The sequence below is a fragment of the Xenopus laevis genome, chromosome 3L (assembly GCF_017654675.1).
Source record: "Xenopus laevis strain J_2021 chromosome 3L, Xenopus_laevis_v10.1, whole genome shotgun sequence".
Taxonomy (NCBI): Eukaryota; Metazoa; Chordata; class Amphibia; order Anura; family Pipidae; genus Xenopus; species Xenopus laevis.
The window spans coordinates 124,332,366-124,354,831 of record NC_054375.1 but is presented as its reverse complement, the minus strand read 5'-3'; the positions used below and the strand labels follow the sequence as shown (position 1 = coordinate 124,354,831).

Here is a 22,466-nt window from a genome sequence, read left to right as displayed (position 1 = left end):
TTAACGAGCGCTGGTTTATGTGCCTCGCCCGCCCCTTCTGCTGTGTAATTGGCCCATGAGTGCAGACTGCTGGCCAATCAAATTGACAGCTGGAAGACAGGCACGCGCTGCTCAGCATCAGCCCAGAGAGATCGGAGGCAGCGGGTTGGGAAGGATGCAGAGTTCGGTGCGGAGGCGACACCAGGCGACCTCGGGGTACGCAGGAAGGTATGCACTGTCTGGGCTCCACTCGTTAATCACGGCCTGGGGTTCCCTCCTTTCACACGGGCAGCTGCTATTTGTCCAGAAAAGTTAGACAAGGAACTATGTTCTGAGTGTCACTGAAAATGGGAGAACTGGAGCTGCTGGTGTTGGAAGGAAAATATGATGTGATTGGTGTGGCCGAAACATGGCTGAATGAGTCGCATGACTGGGCAGTAAATATCAGTGGCTATACTTTGTTTCGGAGGGACAGAGGCAATAGAAAAGGAGGAGGGGTATGTCTGTATGTTAGGCAGGATTTAAAAGCTCATATAAAGGAGGAGGTTATGTTAGAAAATAAGGGGGCAGAAGTCGTATGGGTGGAGTTCTTCACCAATTGTAAAGAATCCAGCAAATTAATTGTAGGCGTATGCTATAGACCCCCTAATGTAAGTGAGGAGGAAGAGACAAAGCTCCTAATGCAAATAGAAAAGGCTGCTAGTTTAGTTAAAGTAATGATAATGGGGGATTTTAATTACCCAGATATTGACTGGAGCAACGGTACTGCTAGATCAGTTAATGGGAACAAGTTCATAAACTTATTGCACGACAATTTTTTAGCACAGGTTGTTGAGGAGCCTACCAGAAAAAATGCTATTCTTGATTTAGTGATCTCAAATGACCCAGAACTTATAGCAATGTGCAAGTCATTGAACCCCTGGGTAATAGTGACCATAATGTTATATCTTTTAATGTCTGGTGCAAAAAACAAAAATATACTGGGGCAACAAAAACCATGAATTTTGCCAAAGCTAATTTTAGTGCCTTGAGGGCTGCCCTACAGAGCATTGATTGGGGCATTAGGTTTTCAGCTAAAAACACAGAACAGAAATGGTTGTCCTTTAAAATGATATTAAATCATTACTGTTCTCAATTTATTCCCTTAAGGACTAAACGTAGAAGCTCTAAGAATCATCCTGTGTGGCTTAATACAGAAGTAAAGAAGTTAATGGGAAAGAAGAGAAAGGCATTTAAAAACTACAAATCTGTAGGGACAGAAGCTGCATTTAATGAATATAAACACTGTAATAAATGTTGTAAATCAGCAATCCGGAAGGCTAAGAAAAGAAATGAAGAGTTAATTGCGGTGGAGGTGAAAACTAACCCTAAAAGGTTTTTTAAATATATTAATAGTAAAAAGATGCAGATTGAGGGTGTTGCTCCATTAAATAATGGTACCAGTATGGTTGTAACAGATACAGATAAGGCAAATGTGTTAAATCAGTTCTTTTCTTCAGTGTATACAATAGAGGAGTCTGGGTTCACAGGCTCACTTTATAACTGCACGAATGGTTCAGCTCAATCTAGTCAGTGGCTGACTCGTGATATGATTCAAAAAGATTTAATACAAATTAATGTAAACAAGGCTCCAGGGCCTGATGGCATACACCCCCGGGTTCTAAGAGAGCTTAGTTCAGTTTTAGACCAGTCTTTATTTCTGATTTTCTCATCTGGTATGGTGCCTATGGATTGGAGAAAAGCTGATGTTATTCCAATATTTAAAAAGGGATTACGATCTCAGCCTGGCAATTATAGGCCAGTAATCTTGACATCTGTAGTAGGCAAATTATTTGAAGGCTTGTTAAGGGATCACATTCAAAATTTTGTCCTAATGAATGGCATTATGAGCAACAATCAGCATGGCTTTATGAAGGATAGGTCATGTCAGACAAATTTGATTGCATTTTATGATGTGGTAAGTAAGATTCTGGACAATGGGGGGGGCAGTAGATGTGATCTATTTGGATTTTGCCAAAGCGTTTGACTGCTTTCTAAACTAAGGTCTGTTGGGCTTAATGAAGTCGTTTGCACGTGGATAGGAAACTGACTACAGAGTGTGGTTGTTAATGGGACATTCTCTACTTGGAGTAAGGTTCTTAGTGGGGTCCCCCAGGGCTCAGTATTGGGTCCACTTTTATTTAACTTGTTCATTAATGACTTAGGGGAGGGTGTTGTAAGTAATGTATCAGTGTTTGCAGATGACACAAAATTATCCAGCCCAATTAATTAAATCCAGGATGTGGCATCCTTGCAACATGATCTTGACAAACTGGCAATCTGGGCAGCTAAGTGGCAAATGAGATTCAATGTTGATAAAAATGTAAAGTCATGCACCTGGGATGTAAAAATATCCAAGCCACTTATACCCTTAATGGGACTGCACTAGGCAAATCCATTATGGAAAAGGACCTTGGAGTCTTTGTAGATGATAAACTTGGCTGTAGCAAGCAATGCCAGTCGGCAGCATCAAGGGCAAATAAGGTCTTGAGCTGTATTAAAAGGGGCATAGATTCATAGGAGGAGGGGGTCATTCTTCCACTGTATAGAGCACTTGTAAGGCCCCATCTAGAATATGCCGTACAATTTTGGTCTCCATCACTCAAACAGGACATTATTGTATTAGAGAGGGTACAGAGAAGGGCAACTAAGCTGGTAAAAGGTATTGAAAATCTTAGCTATGAGGAAAGACTGGCCAAATTGGGGATGTTCACGCTGGAGAAGAGGCGCTTAAGGGGTGATATGATGACTATGTATAAATATATAAGGGGATCATATAATAATCTCTCTAATGCTTTATTTACCAGTAGGTCTTTCCAGCTGACACGAGGTCACCCATTCCGATTAGAAGAATAGAGGTTCCGCCTAAATATTCGGAAGGGGTTTTTTACAGTGAGAGCTGTGAAGATGTGGAATTCTCTCCCTGAATCAGTTGTACAGGCTGATACATTAGATAGTTTTAAGAAGGGGTTGGATAGCTTTTTAGCAAGTAAGGGAATACAGGGTTATGGGAGATAGCTCATAGTCCAAGTTGATCCAGGGACTAGTCCGATTGCCATTTTGGAGTCACAAAGGAATTTTTCCCCCTCTGAGGCAAATTGGAGAGGCTTCAGATGGGTTTTTTGCCTTCCTCTGGATCAACTGGCAGATAGGTAGTTAATAAAAAAAAAAAAGGTTGAACTCGATGGACATGTGTCTTTTTTCAACCTTACTTACTATGTTACTATGTTACTGGGGTCTCCGCTCACCTTCTGGCGCGGGATGTGCGCTCTGTATCCATTAGTAATGTATATATCTCCTCCCAGCGACAATTCCTTGTTCTGGACTCGTTGTCCCCCTCCATCCCTTCTAGTATATCCATGTCCTGTCCCATAGTTTTTTGGGTGCAGCCCCTATTCCATTGATTTTGGGTGCAGCCCATATTCTATAGTTTTTGGGTGCAGCCCCTATTCTATAGTTTTTGGGTGCAGCCCCTATTCTATAGTTTTTGGGTGCAGCCCCTATTCCATAGTTTTTGGGTGCAGCCCCTATTCCATAGTTTTCGGGTGCAGCCCCCATTCCATAGTTTTTGGGTGCAGCCCCCATTCTATAGTTTTTGGGTGCAGCCCCCATTCCATATTTTTTGGGTGCAGCCCCCATTCCATATTTTTTGGGTGCAGCCCCCGTTCCATAGTTTTTGGGTGCAGCCCCTGTTCCATAGTTTTTGGGTGTAGCCCACCTCCAGTGTTTATTCCTTTCCACATTCCTTGGTTATTGGGTGTAGCTCCTGTTGTAGTTGTAAGGTGCAGTTTCTTAATTATTGGAAACATTCCTCTCTGTCTCAAAGTTTTGGGTGCAACCCCAATTCCTCAGCACCTTATCACATAGTTATTGGGCACATTCTCTCTGTGTTTTTACTGTGAGACTGCATTGTTCTTCCCATGTGTTTGCGGTTGGATCCAGCTCTCTGCCCTCCATCAGCTCATAACCTTTGTTTAATATAGCAACTGTAGGAGTGTGATAACCCCTTTGCACTTCTACAGTTCTTATTCTATATAACTAATGTATGTTTATCCTCGTACACCTGTTTTGTACAGTGCAATATTGCTACCTCTTCTGGACTTGTTTCAAGGGCCTGCTGGGGTTCAAAAAGGGCCACTGAGATATCTAGAGACATCATTTAGAATGCTGACTGTGTATGTGCAAGCAAATTGACTGCTCTAGACACATTTACTGCACTGTGTCTGGCAGAAAAAAAAATTGGATGGGCAGTATTACGAAAGTTAATGGAAATATAATGTACTATTGTGCTGCATTAGTATAACTGACATGTTTATTGCAAAAACTCAACAATAGTTTATATAAACAAGCTGTTGTGTAGCCATGGGGGTAGCCATTCAAAGGTGAAAAAGAAGAAAAGGCACATGTTACATAGCAGATAACAGATAAACTTTGTAGTATACAATGGGATTCTTCAGAACGTATCTGTTATATCCTGTGCTTAATTAGTCTCCATGGCTACACAGCAGTTTTTTTATATGAACTTTAATAACGCAAACAAACCAGTTTTACCAGTGCAGGGCAACAGTACGTTATATTGTCATTACTTTAAAAAACATTGCAGTTACATTGTAAGATCAATTCATGTATTCCTTTCCATCACCCATGAAAAAATGTCCATTCTAGCTTAGTTTCCCTTAATTTCTCTAAGGTTCAGCTCTGCTCAGTCAGATGATGGCTCCAGGAGTTCTCGCTTCCACCTGGACCTCTGGTTCTATTTCACTCTGCAGAATTGGCTTCTGGATTTTGGGCGGCCCATTGTAATGGTGAGTGAATAAAGTGAATGAAGAAATGTGTTATTTTTAGTAGATCTGTCCCACAAAGACACACACCTTTCTACAATTTACGTATATTGTACAGCGCTGGTGAATATGATGACACTTTATAAATATTTAATGACAAAATATTGTGGAAACGTTTCAACAGTGTATCAAATGGCCCTGCACTATCCTGCTATGACTTTTAGAATAATTGTTTACTCAAGGTCATATTTTGGAAGCAGCCTGCTCTGCCAATATCTGAATCAGCCAGATAGCTATGAGTCAGGTTAGAACAATCACCCATGGACCGCAACTGCTCGTTGATGCAGTCCTGTCTTGATGGATTTGCACAGGTCCCTGTTATGATGTTGGCCCACCACCTCAGTGGCCAGTTCAGGCAACTTTTCTGGAGACCTGTGACTTGCCAACACCTATCAGTGTCATTGAGAATTCATACTTAGTCAGATTCTCAGGTAGGAATCTCCGCTGACAATCACATAGGCAACTCAAGAGTCTAATATTTTTTTTTCTTTCAATGTAAAATTGTGTTTTTTTATCTCTCTATTCAGACCCTTTCTTATTTATCCTCAAATCTGCTATCCAAACCTATGCCTGGCTGGTAGAGTGAGATGATTATTCATTATTAGGTAGGGGTATTTGGTACTAGTTATCTTGGACCTGCTTCTTAACTGTGGAAACTCTCCGACCCTCTATTCTGTAGGTGACCACATCAGTTATCCAAACTGACAAATACCATACAAGTGGCCATAAAAGTGTATGTCCGTGTTCCATTTAGAGCTGCTGTGTGCACTTACTGCTCTGTTCCATGGACACTGCTCTGTGACTGTATAAACTCTTTGCATCAGATGTATATTCTAATCAAACATAAGTGCATCATCGTGCTAATTGTCTTAAAAGTACAGTTATAAAGAGTATTAAATGTTTTCTAGTGCAGAGGAAGAGTTAGGGAAACCTTCTGTAGAGTGTGTTAATGGAAAGTTAGTATAGCATCTAGAGGTTGCACTTGCTTGGTGCATGAGTGGATCTTTTTGGATACCTTATCTTGTCAGGAAACCAGAGCCTCTATGCAGCTTTCACACGGATACAGCCTATGCTATCTGCCAAAGTTAATTACATACTAACAGGGTTACATCCCAACTCGGCAAAACACATAGTTCTATTTTACGTTAAAAGGAGAGTATTTCTGTAAAGGAAATGCTTTATTCAAACATTAATTGGTCCCCCAGAGGTGCTGTGAGGCACTAATGAAATACAGCACTGGAAATGGCTTCATGAGGTCCAGGAAATGAATAGTGTGGGCAATTTAGTCTAATCCAGTTGGCAATCACTTTGGTCTGGGTATACTGTATGGTGCTTGATGATATATACATATAATGTGTGTGTAAACATAACCGTTGTTTTAATTCTTACTTCTACATTAGGCACACACACAATATGCTTCACACACCTTGTCTGCTTTTCTTTACAGATCATCCTACCACTTGACTGGTTTCCACTTAATAAACCCAGCGCAGGAGATTATTTCCACATGGCTTATAATATAATAACACCACTTCTACTCCTCAAGGTATGGTAACTAAATGCAGGAATTGCAGTAGTCGTGTCATATGGTGGTTTTGTGTAAAGTTCTTGTATTTCATTAAACAGAGGTCCTTTTCTTGCAGCTTATAGAAAGGTCTCCGAAAACACTTCCAAACTCTGTGATCTATGTGAGCATTATAACATTTGTAATGGGAGCAAGTATCCACCTGGTGGGAGACTCAGTCAATCACAGGCTAATATTCAGTGGATATCAACTTCATCTCTCTGTGCGGGATAATCCAATCATGCAGAACCTAACGCCACCAACCCTGGTGAGATGGAGCAGAAATGGTATACAGAGTGCTGGTTTCTCAGTATATATATATATATATATATATATATATATATATATATATATATATATATATATATATATATATATATATATATATATATATATATATATATATATATATATATATATATATATATATATATATAAAGAGCAAGCAAGGGAAAGTTGTGCTCACCACTAGTTTTTAAAATCATTAGGCGGGGGTGCAATGAGGGTGTGACCACAAAATACATATAGACAAATACAAGATTCCTCTGCACTCAACCCATTATCAATATATTTAAGACAAAGACATTTTGTGCACACTGCTACTGAAAAATGCCTTACCCTTTAAACAAAACAGGGATTGTTTGTCCATATATTGCAATATATTTAAGCTGGCCAACTACGTCAAAGTCATCCCATATCTGGCCAGTCCTATGCTCAATTTTCATCTGATTCATTAAGAATTCTATGGTTTAATTATACATTTTATAAAAGGGACGAATACGTTTTACCTGCAACTTACTAGCTGCTTTCAAAGTAAAACTCCCTAGATATATATATCTAGAAGAGGCATATCCATTAGTTCCATTGGTACCTGCATAGTATCTGCAATGCTTATAAAGGCAGTGGCTTTGTTTTTAATAAAGATACATGTTCTTTGATATGAAAGCAGGATGTCAGCAGCACCTCTGTATTTGTGTACGTGGCATGGGGTTTATCAGTATGGACAGAGGTGGGCAGTCAGACATTATGGATGGATACCAGAGGTGGGCAGTTCTTTCTTGAAGTTGGTTGGTCCCTTGTTTGGATGCATTTGGAGGGCGTATCCCCTGTGTGAATGCTGAAGGTCTTGTGTGGTGCCTTTGTGTCGAAATGCACTTTGGACATGGGATGTAGGTGGTACCCTAATTGTGGATGTGGGTATAAATGCGGGAGAAGAAGGTTGGTTCTTTAGAATTTTTGCCGGGTTTGGAATGGATGATACCTCAATGAAGATGCAGGTGGGGCTGGTACTTTGGAGTGAATACAGTAAAAGGGTGTTTCATTTCCTCGGGTGGATGCTGTAGCTGGGGCTTCTAAGTAGATTTGAATGTGGGAGGATGGGTGTGTCCTCATTGAAGCTGGCCACCCAATATACACACAACTGAGCTGGTATTTCTTTAGGCTGTGGGACATATGTAATTTAGTGTACCATACATTATCAATGGGCACAGAGGGTGGATGTATCCCCAGATTAGGATTGTCTCTGGATAAACAAAGGAAAGTTCTCTAAATGTACATAGGAGCTGGGGTCTGGGTATATCATTTATGTAACACTCTGCAAGGCTCATTTATGAGTGCAAGAGCAAAATCTCACCTTTGTGCATGTTTAATCATCATAAACATTGGTCTGGGCATCAATAAATGCCTCTCATGTCTGTGCCAATGCATTGATTCAGCCTGTTTTAATGAACTGTGTACACGAGGTGCAAATACAGGGCCCACAGAACTAACATCTGACTCGCAGAGATGCTACTTCTGATGTTCCCTTAGCGTGTTGCACCTACATGCAATTAACTTAACTTGTTGCCTAGTGAACTGGGGAGAAAAGACAGGATGCAGGTAAAATTGTTGATTTGTGTGCATTTTTGCATTTAGAGCATTGTGCTTGCACTTGTAAATGAGCCTGTGCATGTCATAGATTTAATTGCTGGATAAATTGTAACATGATAATAGACCTAACAGGATGGATATATTTCTCTCTCCTCTGACTAACAGGTCGACTCCTTTGAGTTATTGTATTACTACGATGAATATCTGGGACACTCCATGTGGTAAGGATGCACCTGACATCTGTCGTGATATTGAGATGCCTGTGCTGGGATATCAGATTCCCGGGAGTGAGGGAGTCACAAACAGTTTATCTGACCTTGGGCTTGTGAAATCCAACTGTTTCATAATATTTATATCAGCTGTATAACAATATAATCTTGGTGTTCTCCATCATCACAGGCTACATGCAGTGTAGTTATAGTGTACGCTAAATGTCACCTCTGATTATTTTACATTTACACATACAGTAAATTATCTGCGGGTCTGCCATATCGCTCAGCCAAGGACCAATTAGCTATGGACTGTAGTGGCACTCTTATATTAGTGTCAATGGAGAAAAGTAGCCAGCATGTGCCATGTCTCTTGGATGCACGGTTGGAAGTTTATTGCAGGTGTACTCTTACTGGAACTTTTAGTATGTTATAGAATGGCTAATTTTTTTCAATTGGTCTTCATTTTTTCTTTTTTATAATATTTGAATGATTTACAGTACCTCCGTCTTCTGTTTCCTGCTTTCAAATGGGGATCACTGACCCCATCTAAAAATAAATGCTCTGTAAATCTACAAATGTATTGTTATTGCTACTTTTAATTACTCATCTTTCTATTCAGGCCCTCTCCTATTCATGTTCCATTATCTCATTAATATCAATGCATGGTTGCTAGGCTAATTAGCAATCAAATTGCTGAAATTGCAAACTGGAGAGCTGCTGAATAAAATGTCAAGTAATTTCCCTTCCCACCCCTAATTTACATATTCTAATTCAATTTTTGATTCGGCCAGACACAAGGATTTAGTCGAATCCGAATCCTGCTGAAAAAGGCAGAATCCCGGCCGAATGAAAACCAATTGCGAATCACTCTTTATTATATCATACTAAAAGTTAATTAAAAGGTGAACAACCCATTTGAAGGGGACATTAACCTCACTTTGCTATTCGTCCTGATATTTTTATTATTGTAATTGACATAAATAAAACAAAACTTATTGAAATATAGCCTCCCAACCAATCGGCTTTATAGATTTTAGACTAGTAAGAAGCCAATTAGAAATACAAATAATTAAAACATACTCATGATATGTCCATCTACAAAATATATTTCAATGATTTGTGGGATTTGTCTATCAGTCAGCAGGGCTGTTGAATAACACAGTACATCTGTTCTGTTCTGGCACAGGTATATTCCGTTCTTCCTCATCTTGTTCATCTATTTCACTGGCTGTTTCTCCAAAATAAGAGCGGAGAGCAGGATGCCGCTGTCGGCCTGGGCTCTGCTTGCTCCAAGCAGTCTCTATTACTGGTTAGTCACTCACCTACTAATTGCAGCTGAAAGATGAAGAAAATCTCTCTTTTTGTGTTTTCTCACAAGTAAAGGGGCTTTGTGTGCATAACCATAATGTACCAAGGGATTCATGTGATATTCTTAGATTAATGGCGTACCTGGTCATTTTGGGGAAGCTGGTTAAAAAAGTGCCAGTTTCTCAGTCCTCCAGCTGTGAACCTATCCCCGAATTGTATTAGGCTGCAGTAGGATATGTGTTTATTAGGGGATACACCTGTTAATTCTGACAGACTCCTGTATTCATACCTTTGCAGGTACCTTGTGACTGAAGGGCAGATTTTCATTATCTTCATTTTTACATTCTTTGCAATGTTGGCGATTATCATGCACCAGAGGCGCAAGGGCCTACACCTGGACAGCAATGGCCTCTTCCTTCTCTTCTCCTTCTCTGCCACTCTCATCTTTATTGCTGCCTGGATAGTCTGGCTGTGGAATGACCAGATTCTGCGCAAGAAATACCCAGGGGTCATCTATATCCCGGAGCCCTGGGCCTTCTACACCCTGCATATCAATAGCTTGCACTAAATTCCCTAACCCTTTGCAAAGGGGACTGGAGGACGGAGCTGACTAGGAGCTACCATTTCTGTGTTGGGGGGACAGTTGAGCAGCAGCTGTACACTACATATTTTATTTGTGCTCAATACGTCTGCTACAGATTAGCATTTATTTTATGTATATTTGACATCTTTTTTTTTATTTTTATATATATATATATATATATATATATATATATATATATATATATATATATATATATATATATATATAGCTTTGTCTAGTTTTATGGGCTTTAGCAATAGGCAAATCTACTACAGTAAGTCAAAGCCCCTACTTTTATGCAGATTAGGCCTCCTTTCTTTATGTGTAATGAGCAGAATTTGTGTTCCCTTCATAAAAAGTTTGCGCATAGAGTGATATCTGAGACTTGCCATAAACACATGTATGTGACTAGTGGAAGGCGGGCATTTTTAAAGGGGCACATAGTATTTTCCATGACAACGGGACTACCCCCAGGCCTTAAATTAGCTTTACAGAGTAGATCAGTAGTGAAGGGACTCCTCAGAATAAACTGCTTCTGTTTGAGTGTGATGTTTAGTAGAAAAGTTCTATGGAAGAAGCAATTAACTTGTAGTTAACTTGTAGTGTAGTTAGTTCCCTATCACTGCTGTGTTTCCTTCCTTTCTGTCTTAAAGCAGCAGTTTAAGGAAAGACGCCTGGGCTTGTGCACAATTTACCAGGGCTCCCATTTATCACATGGCCCCCCACCTCTGCCCTGGATGCTATACAAGCTCTCCTGGGGTCGTGGCTACCTTCACATTCCAGCACTACGAGCCACGCAGCAGCCCCTGATGCAGCTGCAGCTCCTAATAATTATAGTATTAAGAGACAGTAGATCTGTCATGCTCTATGGGTAAGATTTAAGGTATCTTTAAATTAGAGCTCTGTGTCACTGTTGCTATGGATCTGAAATCTGTTGTTTTGTTTTTACGGCAGTGCTTCTCAAACTGAGGGGCTGACCCACCTCTGGTGCCTCAACTTGAAGGCTGGTTTGGGGAGAAATACCTAAACTCCTGAGATGAAAGTCAATTAAAATGAATCTGTGGGTCTGAGATAATCAGAGACCAATTAATGTCTTATTGTATGGCAATCAAAGAGATAAAATATATGCCATTTTATAAAAATGTGTCTCTGTATATCAATGTACTTCATTAAGAATTCAAATTTTATTTAAATTATTTTCTGCTTTATTGTGCTGCCTACCAAACCCTGGAAGCAGCCAATCAGCTATGCCTAAGGGTCTGTTTTTCCTGATAATTCTTCCCTCCCACTTGCATTAAGAAACATCTGTCCATGTATAGATATACAAAGGCACTAGTAATTGTACACATTCTCTTTGAAATGTTTTTTTTTTCATAAAAAAACTATTTGACTTTTAGCATCTCTGTCTCTTCAATGGTGTGTTTAAAGGAAAAGAGCAGCCGCTCCATGCCAGTGTTCGTAACAATGCATGCATCATTTAGGCAGTGCTACATCGTACAGAGGTAAAGAATTAAATGCACTACAAGAAAGGATTCAGCTTGACTCCTGTCCTTGGAACAGCAGGGAGGCTCAATTACCTTTACACCATAAATATTTGATGGGCAGGAAGGTGTAAGATAACAGCAGTTAAAGGACGGTAATCGGAAACTGCTGCTCCTGCACCTGGGATAGGGAGCTAGAATCCAATCCCGAGGTGCCATAACAGCAGTATATTTGCTTCTCAGTGTTATTACTGTGTGGACTTTGGCTCTTGCGGAAATCAGGAAACAGAAGCTCACAAGAACAAGATGGTGAGTAACTTACAGCAGCACAGAAACCACTTCTGGGTTCTAATAAGGAAGAGATGGGGCTGAAGTGTGCAGCTGCCATGTGTATAAGGGACTACATGTACAAACCAGCACCTGAAATAGGCCACTTCGATCAAATATCCATCCACTGAATACAAGTAAAGGGCCACAGGGAGTGTTCCTTCCCCATCCCATGTAGCTAGTTCAATGTCCGTGTTCTGTATTTCTAATGATTGACGTATTCACTCAAAAAAAATCTGCAGCTGCTCAGAAGCTTCCTTGTGTGTTTAGGGAAATATTCTGATTTTTTCGAGGGTATTTATGGTTGAAGGGAGTACAGATTACATAAAGCCCTGTAATGTACTTGTGACTGAAGCATCAGTTGTGCATCACACTTAAGGTGGGCAATTTATCAAATGCTGGTTAATTTTAATGAGTACCAACGGCCAGCAAAATATATAAGTACCAACGGCCCCTCTGCAAAATATTACCAATGCTTTAGAATTTGATCATTTATTCTGTCTATTCTCCCCACATGCAACTGGCAGAGCAGAATGGCCTGGAACTAGATGGAACAGCTGGGAATCCTACATTTCCCAATTGGATATACAATAAATCTGCCACCAGGTTTCAGTCCTCGCTGTACAGAAAATGACAGTTGCTTGTGTCCGAAAAAAAATGTCTCTTTCTCTCTTCACAGGCCAAGTTCCTGGCTCAGGATGAAATTCAGAGTGAGTTAAATATATTGGGTAGGAGCGAAATGTGGGAAGAATACAAGTCCCCTCTGTAGGCCACAGACAATAAGGGAGGGTTATATTTGTGGGCAATATAACATGTCGCCAGTTTTAATTGCCACTACAATTACTTAAATGTGATCTCCTGTATCTGGCAGACACTTAAAGGGCATGTAAAGGAAAAAAATAAAATCCATTTTTACTTTCTTTAATGAAAAAGAAACCTATCTCCAATATACTTTAATTGAAAAATGTGTACCGTTTTTATAAGAAACCTGACTGTATGCAGTGAAATTCTTCCTTCATTTACTGCTGTGGATAGGAATTGTCAGACGGTCCCTAACTGCTGAGCAGGGAAACAATCATACTTATGAACAGCAGGGGGAGCCCCCGCCTTACTTCCCAGCCATGCAGAACTCAAAGCAGCTTTGTTTATGACGATCCCTAAGCAGCACAGACCGCACTGAGCATGTGCACAGTCTAAGTCTTGCAAAGATGTTTAACAAAGTTAGAAGATGGTGACTCCCTGTAGCCAACTTTGAAAGCATAAATTATTTGTTTGATTAGGCTTGTGGTGCAGTAAGTTCATGTTTATATTTAGTATACAAAATACAGCATTTCTAGCCTTATTCTATTTTAGACTTTACATGCCCTTTAAAGAGTATTTGTTCTCACTTTATAGTATTTTTCATCTTGTATATGTTTTACAACTGTTTCACGTGATTAAACCTAGGGGTCTGCCATGTGTCTAAGATAAAACTTTCATTTTACTTACACTGTTTTTGGGCCCCACCCATATATAATGCATTGTAATGATTTTTCTTGCTTGAATAGAATGGACTGGCCTTGGAAGCTGTCCAGCTGTCTATAGACTCAATAGATTGGCCTGTCTCATCATTCTCCTGCCATAGAATCCCTCAGATCACACTTTGTGGTATATGTAGAGTCATGCGATACTAATGCTGAGAGTGCAGGTTTCTGTTTTTTCTGCAGCAATGTCATTTCCCCTGGATTTTAGCAGAATATTATGGCTGCTGTTTGCACTGCATGATCCACCTAGTGGCATAACCCTGATTCTATTAAAATGCATATAAATAAGCAAAACTAACTCTAGCTTTTATTTTTTAAAAATCTGTGAAAATCACATTGTGCCTTTATTGGTTTCAGTACCTTTTATGACCACCGGATTTACCAGATCAGTTAAAGTGCTATTTTATAAATAGGTGTCATTATGGGATAGGTAATAGCATCCCTGAAATTCTGTTAAAGTATAAACATCTGTGCACAGATATAGTACATGGTACTGTTTTACTATTATAGAGAATAAAGAAATTAAAATTTGGAATATTTAAATAAAATGGAGTCAATGGAAGACAGCCTTTCCTTAATTTGGAGTTTTCTGGATAAGTGGTTTCTGGATAACGGATCTCACACCTGTACTATGGGGCAGATTTATCAAGGGTCGAATTTTGAGGTGATGGGAGTTTTTTTTTAAACTCCCATCATCTCGGAATGCGATTAAAAAAAGACCAACCCAAAATTATCAAATTTTTTTTTTAACTGTGAGTGAATAGGCTGTATTTGATGGAATTTGATTCAAAGTATTTTAAAAAAAAAAACTTAAATGACTCCAAATAGTTTCTAGGAGGTTCCCCATAGGCTAAAACAGCAATTCGACAGGTTTTAGATGTCGAAGTCGAATTTTTAAAGAGACGGTACATGATAAATTTTGATATTCAAATTTTACATTGTTTTTTTTTTTTCAAATCGAATTTGGACTATTCCCTAGTTGGAGTACACTAAAATTAGCTCGAAATTAGAAAAATCTGATTTTCAATTCTGCCCCTTAGTGTCCCTACAGTTCCTGTGTATGCGCATATGCCTAAGAAGGGAGTCTAATAACCAATCAGAACCTGAGAATTAAGCATCACCCAGCAATGGCATGAACATGAAGAAATATATATATAGACTTTTATGGTCCATTTTGCCATTTAATTTAGGTATTAAACCGTTTTTCAATCAGTAATACCTGAACAGATTGGTGTTACATATAATTCAAGGCAGATGTGCCAGATGCATCAATAATCTGGTACCTAGTTATAGCAGGAGATATATAGTACATAAATCTATATCCACTGTATAAACTGACTTTGGCAATGAAACCAGTACATATTCAGTGCCATTATAGAGTAACTGATTTTACCTTGGTGGCAATCGTAGCCCAGTACACTATGTAGGACTGTATAGTCCACCATGCAGAGCAGAACCACCACGCAGAGCAGTGAGGCCCTATCTGACACAGCTAGCATTGGATACAAGTTACATCAGATAGGGCAACTATTTTCTAAAGCTACTTTCATGTTGGCTGCAGTTGCAGAATAGGTGCAGAAAGCAGAGACCGCAGGATCATATATACTATGTTGCTTTTAAAAAAAAAGTTGTATTTAAAGGTATTGGTATACTTATTTATTTTCTAGTAATATCTTCCTTTAAACCTAAGGACTTATTTATATTTATTTTGGCATGCAATTTTGCAAGTCCCTCACTGCCTCTTCTTGTCTCTTTTCTTCGGCACAGAGTACAAGGAATGTTTTTCTCTCTATGATAAGAAAGGCAAAGGGAAACTGCCAGCCGGGGACCTCCTGACCGTCATGAGATGCCTGGGAACCTGTCCCACACCTGGAGAAGTTGCACGACACCTGCAGGTCCACAAAATCGGTATGAATAAGGGGGAGAAATGTAAATACCTTGGTGCAACAATTTGGGGGTTCCAGAAACATTTAAGGTGCATAAGAGAGCTGGAGGCCTATTTTAGTCAGTGAGATTACTGATCAACTATAAGTTTATAAGGATTTATTTTGTTGGAAGGTGTTTGTTTTTTCAACCTTGATTACCACAACTAGTTTTGCAAGCCATTGGCCTTTTAGTATGATGTAGACAGGCCCGGACTGGCAATCTGTGGGTTCTGGCAAATGCCAGAGGGGCTGCTATAAGGTCCCATAGAAAGTCAGTATTTAGTGGGCTGGTGGGGGCTGTTTGGGCCTCTATGTGGGCTGATTGTGTACCTGAAATGCCAGGGCCTTTTTTAATTTTCAGTCTGGACCTGGATGTAGAGATTGATATTCCGAGACAATTTGCAATTGGTTTTCATTTTTTATTATTTATGGTTTTTGAGTTATTTAACTTTTTATTCAGCAGCTTTCCAGTTTGCAGTTTCAGCAATATGGTTGCTAGGGTCCAAATTATCCTAGCAACCATTCATTGATTTGGATGTGAGACTGATATTTAAATAGTAGAAGGCCCGAATAGAAAGATGAGTAATATAAAGCAATAACAGTAAATTTGTAGCCTTACAAAGCATTTGTTTTTTAGATGGGGTCAGTGACCCCCATCTGAAGGCTTGAAAGAATCCGAAGAAAAAGGCAAATAATTCAAAAACTATAAGAAATATAAAATGAAGGCCAATTGAATAGATGTTTAGAATTAGCCATTCTATAACATACTAAAAGATAATTTAAAGGTGAACCACCTCTTTAAAGGCAGAATTTATTTATATGGAGGGCTGGATCATAAAAAAAGATGTAAATAATTAAGCAATGATTGTGATAAAGGGGTTATTCACCTTTTAGTTAACTTTTAGTTTAATGGAGAGAGGGTTATTCTAAGACAATTTGTAATTGGTTTTCAAAGAAACAGTTCAGTGTAAAAATAAATACTGGGTAAATAGTATGTGCAAAAAATAAAAAAATGTATCTTAAGTTAGCCAAAGATGTAAGGTATAAAGACTGGAGTGACTGGATGTCTAACAGAACAGAACACTACTTCCTGCTTTTCAGTTCTCTAACTCTGAGTTAGTCAGCGACTTGAAGGGGGGCCACATGGGACATAACTGTTCAGTGAGTTTGTAATTGATCCTCAGCATTCAGCTCAGATTCATAAGCAAATAGTTATGACCCATGTAACCTCCCCTCAAGTCACTGATTGGTTACTGCCTGGTAACCAATCAGTGGAAACCAAGAGAGCTGAAAAGCAGCAAGTAGTGTTCTGGCTATTATGTTAGACATCCAGTCACTCCAGCCTTTATGCATTTTATAATAACTATATTGGAAACATTTTTTATTTTGCACAGCCTATCTATTTACCCAGTTTTTATTTTTATACTGAACGTTATTTAGCTTTTTGTTCAGCAGCTCTCCAGTTTGCAGTTTCAACAATCTAGTTGCTAGAGTCTAAATTACCTTAGCAACCATGCATTGATTACAGAGCATTTGTTTTTCGATGGGGGTCAGTGACCCCCTTTGAAAAGCCGGAAAGAGTCAGGAGAAAAAGGCAAACAGTTAAAAACCTATAAAAAGAGAATAATGAAGACCAATTGAAAATTTGCTCAAATTGGCAATTCTATAACATACTAAAAGTTAAAGGTGAACTACACCTTTAAAATGGGTTTGAGGTAAATGGCCATTGAAAACTGGAAAAGGCCACTGAGCAAAGGGCAATCTGATATGCTGTGATGCTTTAAGCTTGAGGCAGAACAGACTGGCCTCCCTTCTGCCCCTTAGCTCTGACTGGGTTCAAGGTAGGCCTATCTGAAAATCCTGCTGTGCTTTGTATCTTGTAAAGGTGACCATACACTGGCCAATTAGGTGCACTGCGTGACTGACATGCCCACATGGACAGAGAGTGTATACCCTCAGATTCTCTGAAACCTCCACACTGTTATTAGGGGTCTGGGCAGCTAGATAGTGGTGCACATGAGACAGAATAGCCAGGATCACCCCTCCCAGAAGGAGCCAAATTCACCAGTTTAGAAATGTTTTCCTTTTCTGTAATGGCTGTTCCTGAGGAAGGGTAGCTTGTCCCGTCAAGTCACTGGGCATTTTCCCCTTTAAAAATGTGTTAAAATCCCTTCTTTTCTACCCCCTGCATTAAAGCATGGCTTTACTAGTCAATTTCAGCCTCCTCTCATGTCTGTGACTAATGAGCATTTAGCAAGGAAATTAATCTGTAGTGATGGAAAATTCTGCCACTGTCTCGGTACATTGGCTGGACGGCAGGGTGTAAATGTTATATATCAAGAGTTTCATAGTGGATGGTATAATATTGCTATTTTACTTGTCAATTTCTTACAGGCAAGGATGGGGTGGATTTTTCCACCTTCTTAACAATCATGTACTGGCAGCAGAAGCAGGAGGACCCAGAGAATGAGATCATGGTGGCCATGTTAATGTCGGACAAGCAGAAGAAAGGAGTCATCCCAGTGACAGAACTCAGAGCCAAACTCACTCAGATGGGGGAGAAGCTCACACCCAAAGAAGGTACCTGAGTCTGGCAGCTGAAAAGGTCTACCATGTATGGTATCATCTCAGCAACAGCCTTTGCAGAAGGCATGTTGGTGTCTGTAGGCCAATAGCTTGCAAGGTGTAACACTGGCAGCTCAGACAATATGCTTGACCCGTATCAAATGCTGCATTACTATATGTACATTTCAACTGACTGTATACAATATCCAGTTCCATAAAGGAAAAGTTGTGCTTGGGAAGGAGATACCTGTAGTAGAATGGTTGTGGCAAGTCTTGCTTATATTTAATTGTATGTATGTACATGGGTTTCATACCTGTGCTAAGCCTCGTCACATGGTGTCCCAAGATGCAGAACCAGGGGCATACCAATGGTATGTTTAGGCTCATAATTTCCATCGATTAACCATAAATTCAACTCTTTTACTGCAAAAAGCTCTGTGCAACGCAGCCCACCCGTGATCCTGTCTGCAGGATAGTAACCATGTGACACACAGTAAATCAAGGAGCAGCAGTCGTTTGTCTGGCACATTCATTGCTCAGATTAAGGCTGCTACAAAAGTGAGAAGAAGAGAAACCAACCTGGATAGGGTAGGAAGGGATATAGAGCCTTTCACAATGTAAGACATGCACTGAGAGCCTGAATACCTGAATACAGAAGGTATTGACATTCATCAAGCTATTCATATTGCACTGCCTTAAAACCAAAAATGAGTGGTTTTAACTCACACAATGCAAACAGTTTAATTGTTTAAATAGCACAAATACATCCATATACCCAAACTTGCAGACACCTGGTACAAATGATATAACGTTTTCTCTGTTCTCAATTGAAAGCATTAACATGTCTTTTCCCAGTTGATGATCTCCTAAAAGGTGTTAAAGTCGGACCAAATGGAACGGTGAAATATGAAGAATTCGTAAGAGCGGCCACAGTCCCTATGCCTGACTACTGAACTGCAACAGAGCTGAAGATCCAGAAAGTATTCGGGACCACTTTTTATATTTAGTGGTGAAAGCTGCGCTCAACTCGCTGTGTGGATGTCGACTTGCAAGCTCAGCTTCCTCCGCTACCCAAGACTCCACCCGTCTCAACCCTTTATTAAATAATACCTCCTTACATGCAGAACCTTGCTATCATACTTGCCACCATTTTCCAGCTGTTGCAAATAAACCGTCTACTGCCATCACTAATCAGACAGATCATGCTTGGAATTATTTACTATAAGGTGAGCAGACTTTGCTTAAAGGAGTTGTTCAACTTTAAGGTAACTTTTAGTATGTTATAGAATGGCTAATTCTAAGCAACTTTTCAATTCCCGTTCATTATTTATTTTTTGCAGTTTTATAATTATTTGCCTTTTTCTTCTGACTCTTTGCAGCTTTCAAACGCGCGTCGCTGACCCCCTTCTAAAAAAAAACAAATGCTCTGTAAGGCTACAAATGTATTGTTATTGTTCATTTTTATTACTCATCTTTCATTCCAGGCCTCTCCTATTCATATTCCAGTCTCTTATTTAAATCAATGCCTGGTTGCTATGTTAATTTGGACCCTAGCTACCAGATTGCTTAAAATGCAATTTGAAGAGCTAAATAAAAAAAATGAAAACCATTTGCAAATTGTCTCATAATATCCCTCTCTACATCATACTAAAAGTTATCTGAAAAGTGAACTACCCCTTTAAAAAAACTTTTAGTATGATGTAGAGAGTGATATTCTGAGATAGTTTGCGATTGTTTTTTTTTCTATTTTGGTTTTTGCATTATTTAGCTTTTTATTCAGCAGCTCTCCATCTTGCAATTTCAGTAATCTGGTTGCTAGGGTCCAATTTACCCTAGCAATCATGCATGGATTTGAATAAGAGTCTGGAATATGAACAGGAGTGACCTGAGTAGAGAGATGAGTAATAAAGACTAGTAATCACAATACATTTGAAGACGTATAGGGCATAATGAAGGCCAATTGAAAAGTTGCTTAGAAACAGCCATTTCTATAACATACTAAAAGTTAACATAAAGGTGAACCACCTCTTTAAGCCATGGAGTCTTGGAAGTGGTACCAAGACACTATAATGAAGAAAGTGGCTAAATAAACCATCATAATGAACCCATTACTCCCTGCAGCCAAATGTAAAACTACATCCCATATAACTGTGTTATACCCACATGGTCTCCAGTCTTGTCTACTGGATAGATCTTATAGTGAATGGGAAGATGGAATGGAGTGTCCAACATTTGACTTATAATAAAGAAATTGGCTGAAAAAGCACAATGCTGTCTTTAATTTAATCCAATATATAATATAAGCATAATCTGTGCAGGAAAGTACCACCAAGCCACTAAATACTGAGTGCTACATAAGCCGTCAATATAAACCAGAGCTTAGTGCATTAGTCCCACAGTAAACTCCCAGCCCTGGGTAATGGTGGGAAAAGGTTTTAGGCGTAAGTATATTGATGTAGCAAAAAGAAAACAAAAAGCACACCCATATTCCTTCCACTGTAGGAAAGACGTGTGTCCTGCTTCATGCTCTTTGCATGCTTCCATGTTACCAGTATAAATCCGATTCTACACTATAGGGCTGATTCATCAAATGTTGAGACAAAAATGCTCTTTGTTCTAGGAAAATTGAGGCAGATTGAGAAGAGCAGAAAACGTTTAATTCTTTTTGGAAAAAAAAAGGGGCACAATAGCCTGTGAATGGGAATCTTTCTAGAACTCTAGAATTGTTGACTATCTAGTTGCCGTTCCTTTAAAGGGGTTGTTTATACTTTAGTATTACATAGAGAGTGATATTCGGAGATAATTGCAATTGGTTTTCATTTTGTTTTCATTTGTGGGTTTTGGGTTATTTATTTTTAAAGGTTTTTATTTTGGATTTTCGGTTATTTCGCTTTTTATTCAGCAGCTGGATTGGGTCAGTGACCCCTATTTGAAAGCTGGAAAGAGTCATAAGGAGGCTCAAAATAATTCAAAAATTATAAAAAAAAATGAAGGGCAATAGAAGTTGCTTAGAATTAGCCCTTCTAGAACATACTAAAAGTTAATCTCCACTTTAAAGTCTATGGGAATCTTGTGCAATTCAAGAAAAACTCTGAGGGACCCATTTACTTAGCTCGAGAGAAGGAATAGAATAAAAAAAAAAATTGGAATTTCTAATGAATTTTTTGTCTATTTCGACCACGACTCGAACTAAAAATGGTTCAAATATTCGACCATTCAATAATCGAAGTACTGTCTCTTTAAAAAAAAACTTTGCCACCTAAAACCTACCGAGCATCAATGTTAGCCTATGGGGAAGGTTGCCATAGGCTTTCTATGCAATTTGGGATCGAAGGAAAATAGTTTGATCGATGGATTAAAATCCTTCGAATCGAACGATTTTTCATTCGATTGAACTATTTGCGGTTAATCCTTCAACTTAGATAATCGAAGTCGAAAGATTTACATTCGGCAGTCGAATATCGAGGGTTAATTAACCCTCGATATTTGACCATAAGTAAATCTGCCCCTGAGGCATCTTTTAAATAGAGATAAATTAAAATGTAGAGGTGGAAAGAAGACCCCTTTTATGAAATCTGTCCATTTGATTGCTGGGACAAGGAGTTGCACCATAAGGCTACCATTAAACTATTTAAAGCTGCATTCAGTGGTCACCTACCAGAAAGATGATGGGGCATGAATGACAATGGGATGAGCCTATCAGGAGTTCTGTGGGCAACAAGTAAAGGGGGTTGTTCACCTTTAAATTAACCTTTAGTATGATGTAGAAAGGGATATTCTGAGACAATTTGCAGTCGGTTTTCATTTGTTATTATTTGTGGTTTTTGCGTTATTTCGCTTTTTATTCACCAGCTCTCCATTTTGCAATTTCAGCAGTCTAAATTACCAAAGCAACTATGTATTAAATCTGAATAGGAGAGGCCTGAATAGAAAGATGAGCAAAACAAAGTAGCAATAACAAATGTGCTTACAGAGCATTTGTTTCAGATGGGGTTCAGTGACCCCCATTTGAAAGCTAGAAAGTCAGAAGAAGAAAGCAAATAATTTGAAATTCATGAAAAAAAGAAAGCCAATTGAGAAGTTGCTCAAAATTAGCCATTCTATAACCTTCTAAAAGAAGGTGAAGCACCCATTTAATGGTGGCTAAAGCTCCCGGTATATTAGTGTGTGTGTGTCTCTTTAATCTTTTAGTCTTGCCTTGTGCTCCATGTGCCTGCTGGCTGGGGACTCATCATTCTGGAGCTGTAAAT

At 39.1% G+C, this 22,466-nt stretch overlaps 2 protein-coding genes across 4 annotated transcripts; both read left to right on the top strand.

Moving 5' to 3' along the window:
• Positions 1-55: 55 nt before the first annotated feature.
• Positions 56-11,791, top strand: cln6.L (CLN6, transmembrane ER protein L homeolog). 2 transcript variants are annotated; one of them, XM_018253320.2, is made up of 7 exons: positions 56-207; positions 4,709-4,823; positions 6,307-6,405; positions 6,503-6,691; positions 8,458-8,513; positions 9,691-9,813; positions 10,110-11,791. In XM_018253320.2, exons 1-7 carry the CDS (start codon positions 56-58, stop codon positions 10,378-10,380), a joined length of 1,005 nt encoding a protein of 334 aa, XP_018108809.1. In that variant the 3' UTR covers positions 10,381-11,791. The 2 variants fall into 2 exon arrangements, with proteins under 2 accessions (XP_018108809.1, XP_041442840.1); XM_041586906.1 differs by lacking the exon at positions 6,503-6,691.
• A 117-nt stretch (positions 11,792-11,908) lies between these two features.
• calml4.L (calmodulin like 4 L homeolog) lies at positions 11,909-19,407 on the top strand. Of its 2 annotated transcripts, XM_018253319.2 has the most exons (5): positions 11,909-12,185; positions 12,883-12,913; positions 15,494-15,634; positions 18,046-18,231; positions 19,072-19,407. In XM_018253319.2, the coding sequence occupies exons 1-5, from the start codon at positions 12,183-12,185 to the stop codon at positions 19,167-19,169; spliced, it is 459 nt and encodes a 152-aa protein (XP_018108808.1). In that variant the 5' UTR covers positions 11,909-12,182; the 3' UTR covers positions 19,170-19,407. The 2 variants fall into 2 exon arrangements, with proteins under 2 accessions (XP_018108808.1, XP_041442841.1); XM_041586907.1 differs by lacking the exon at positions 12,883-12,913.
• The last annotated feature ends 3,059 nt before the right edge of the window (positions 19,408-22,466 follow it).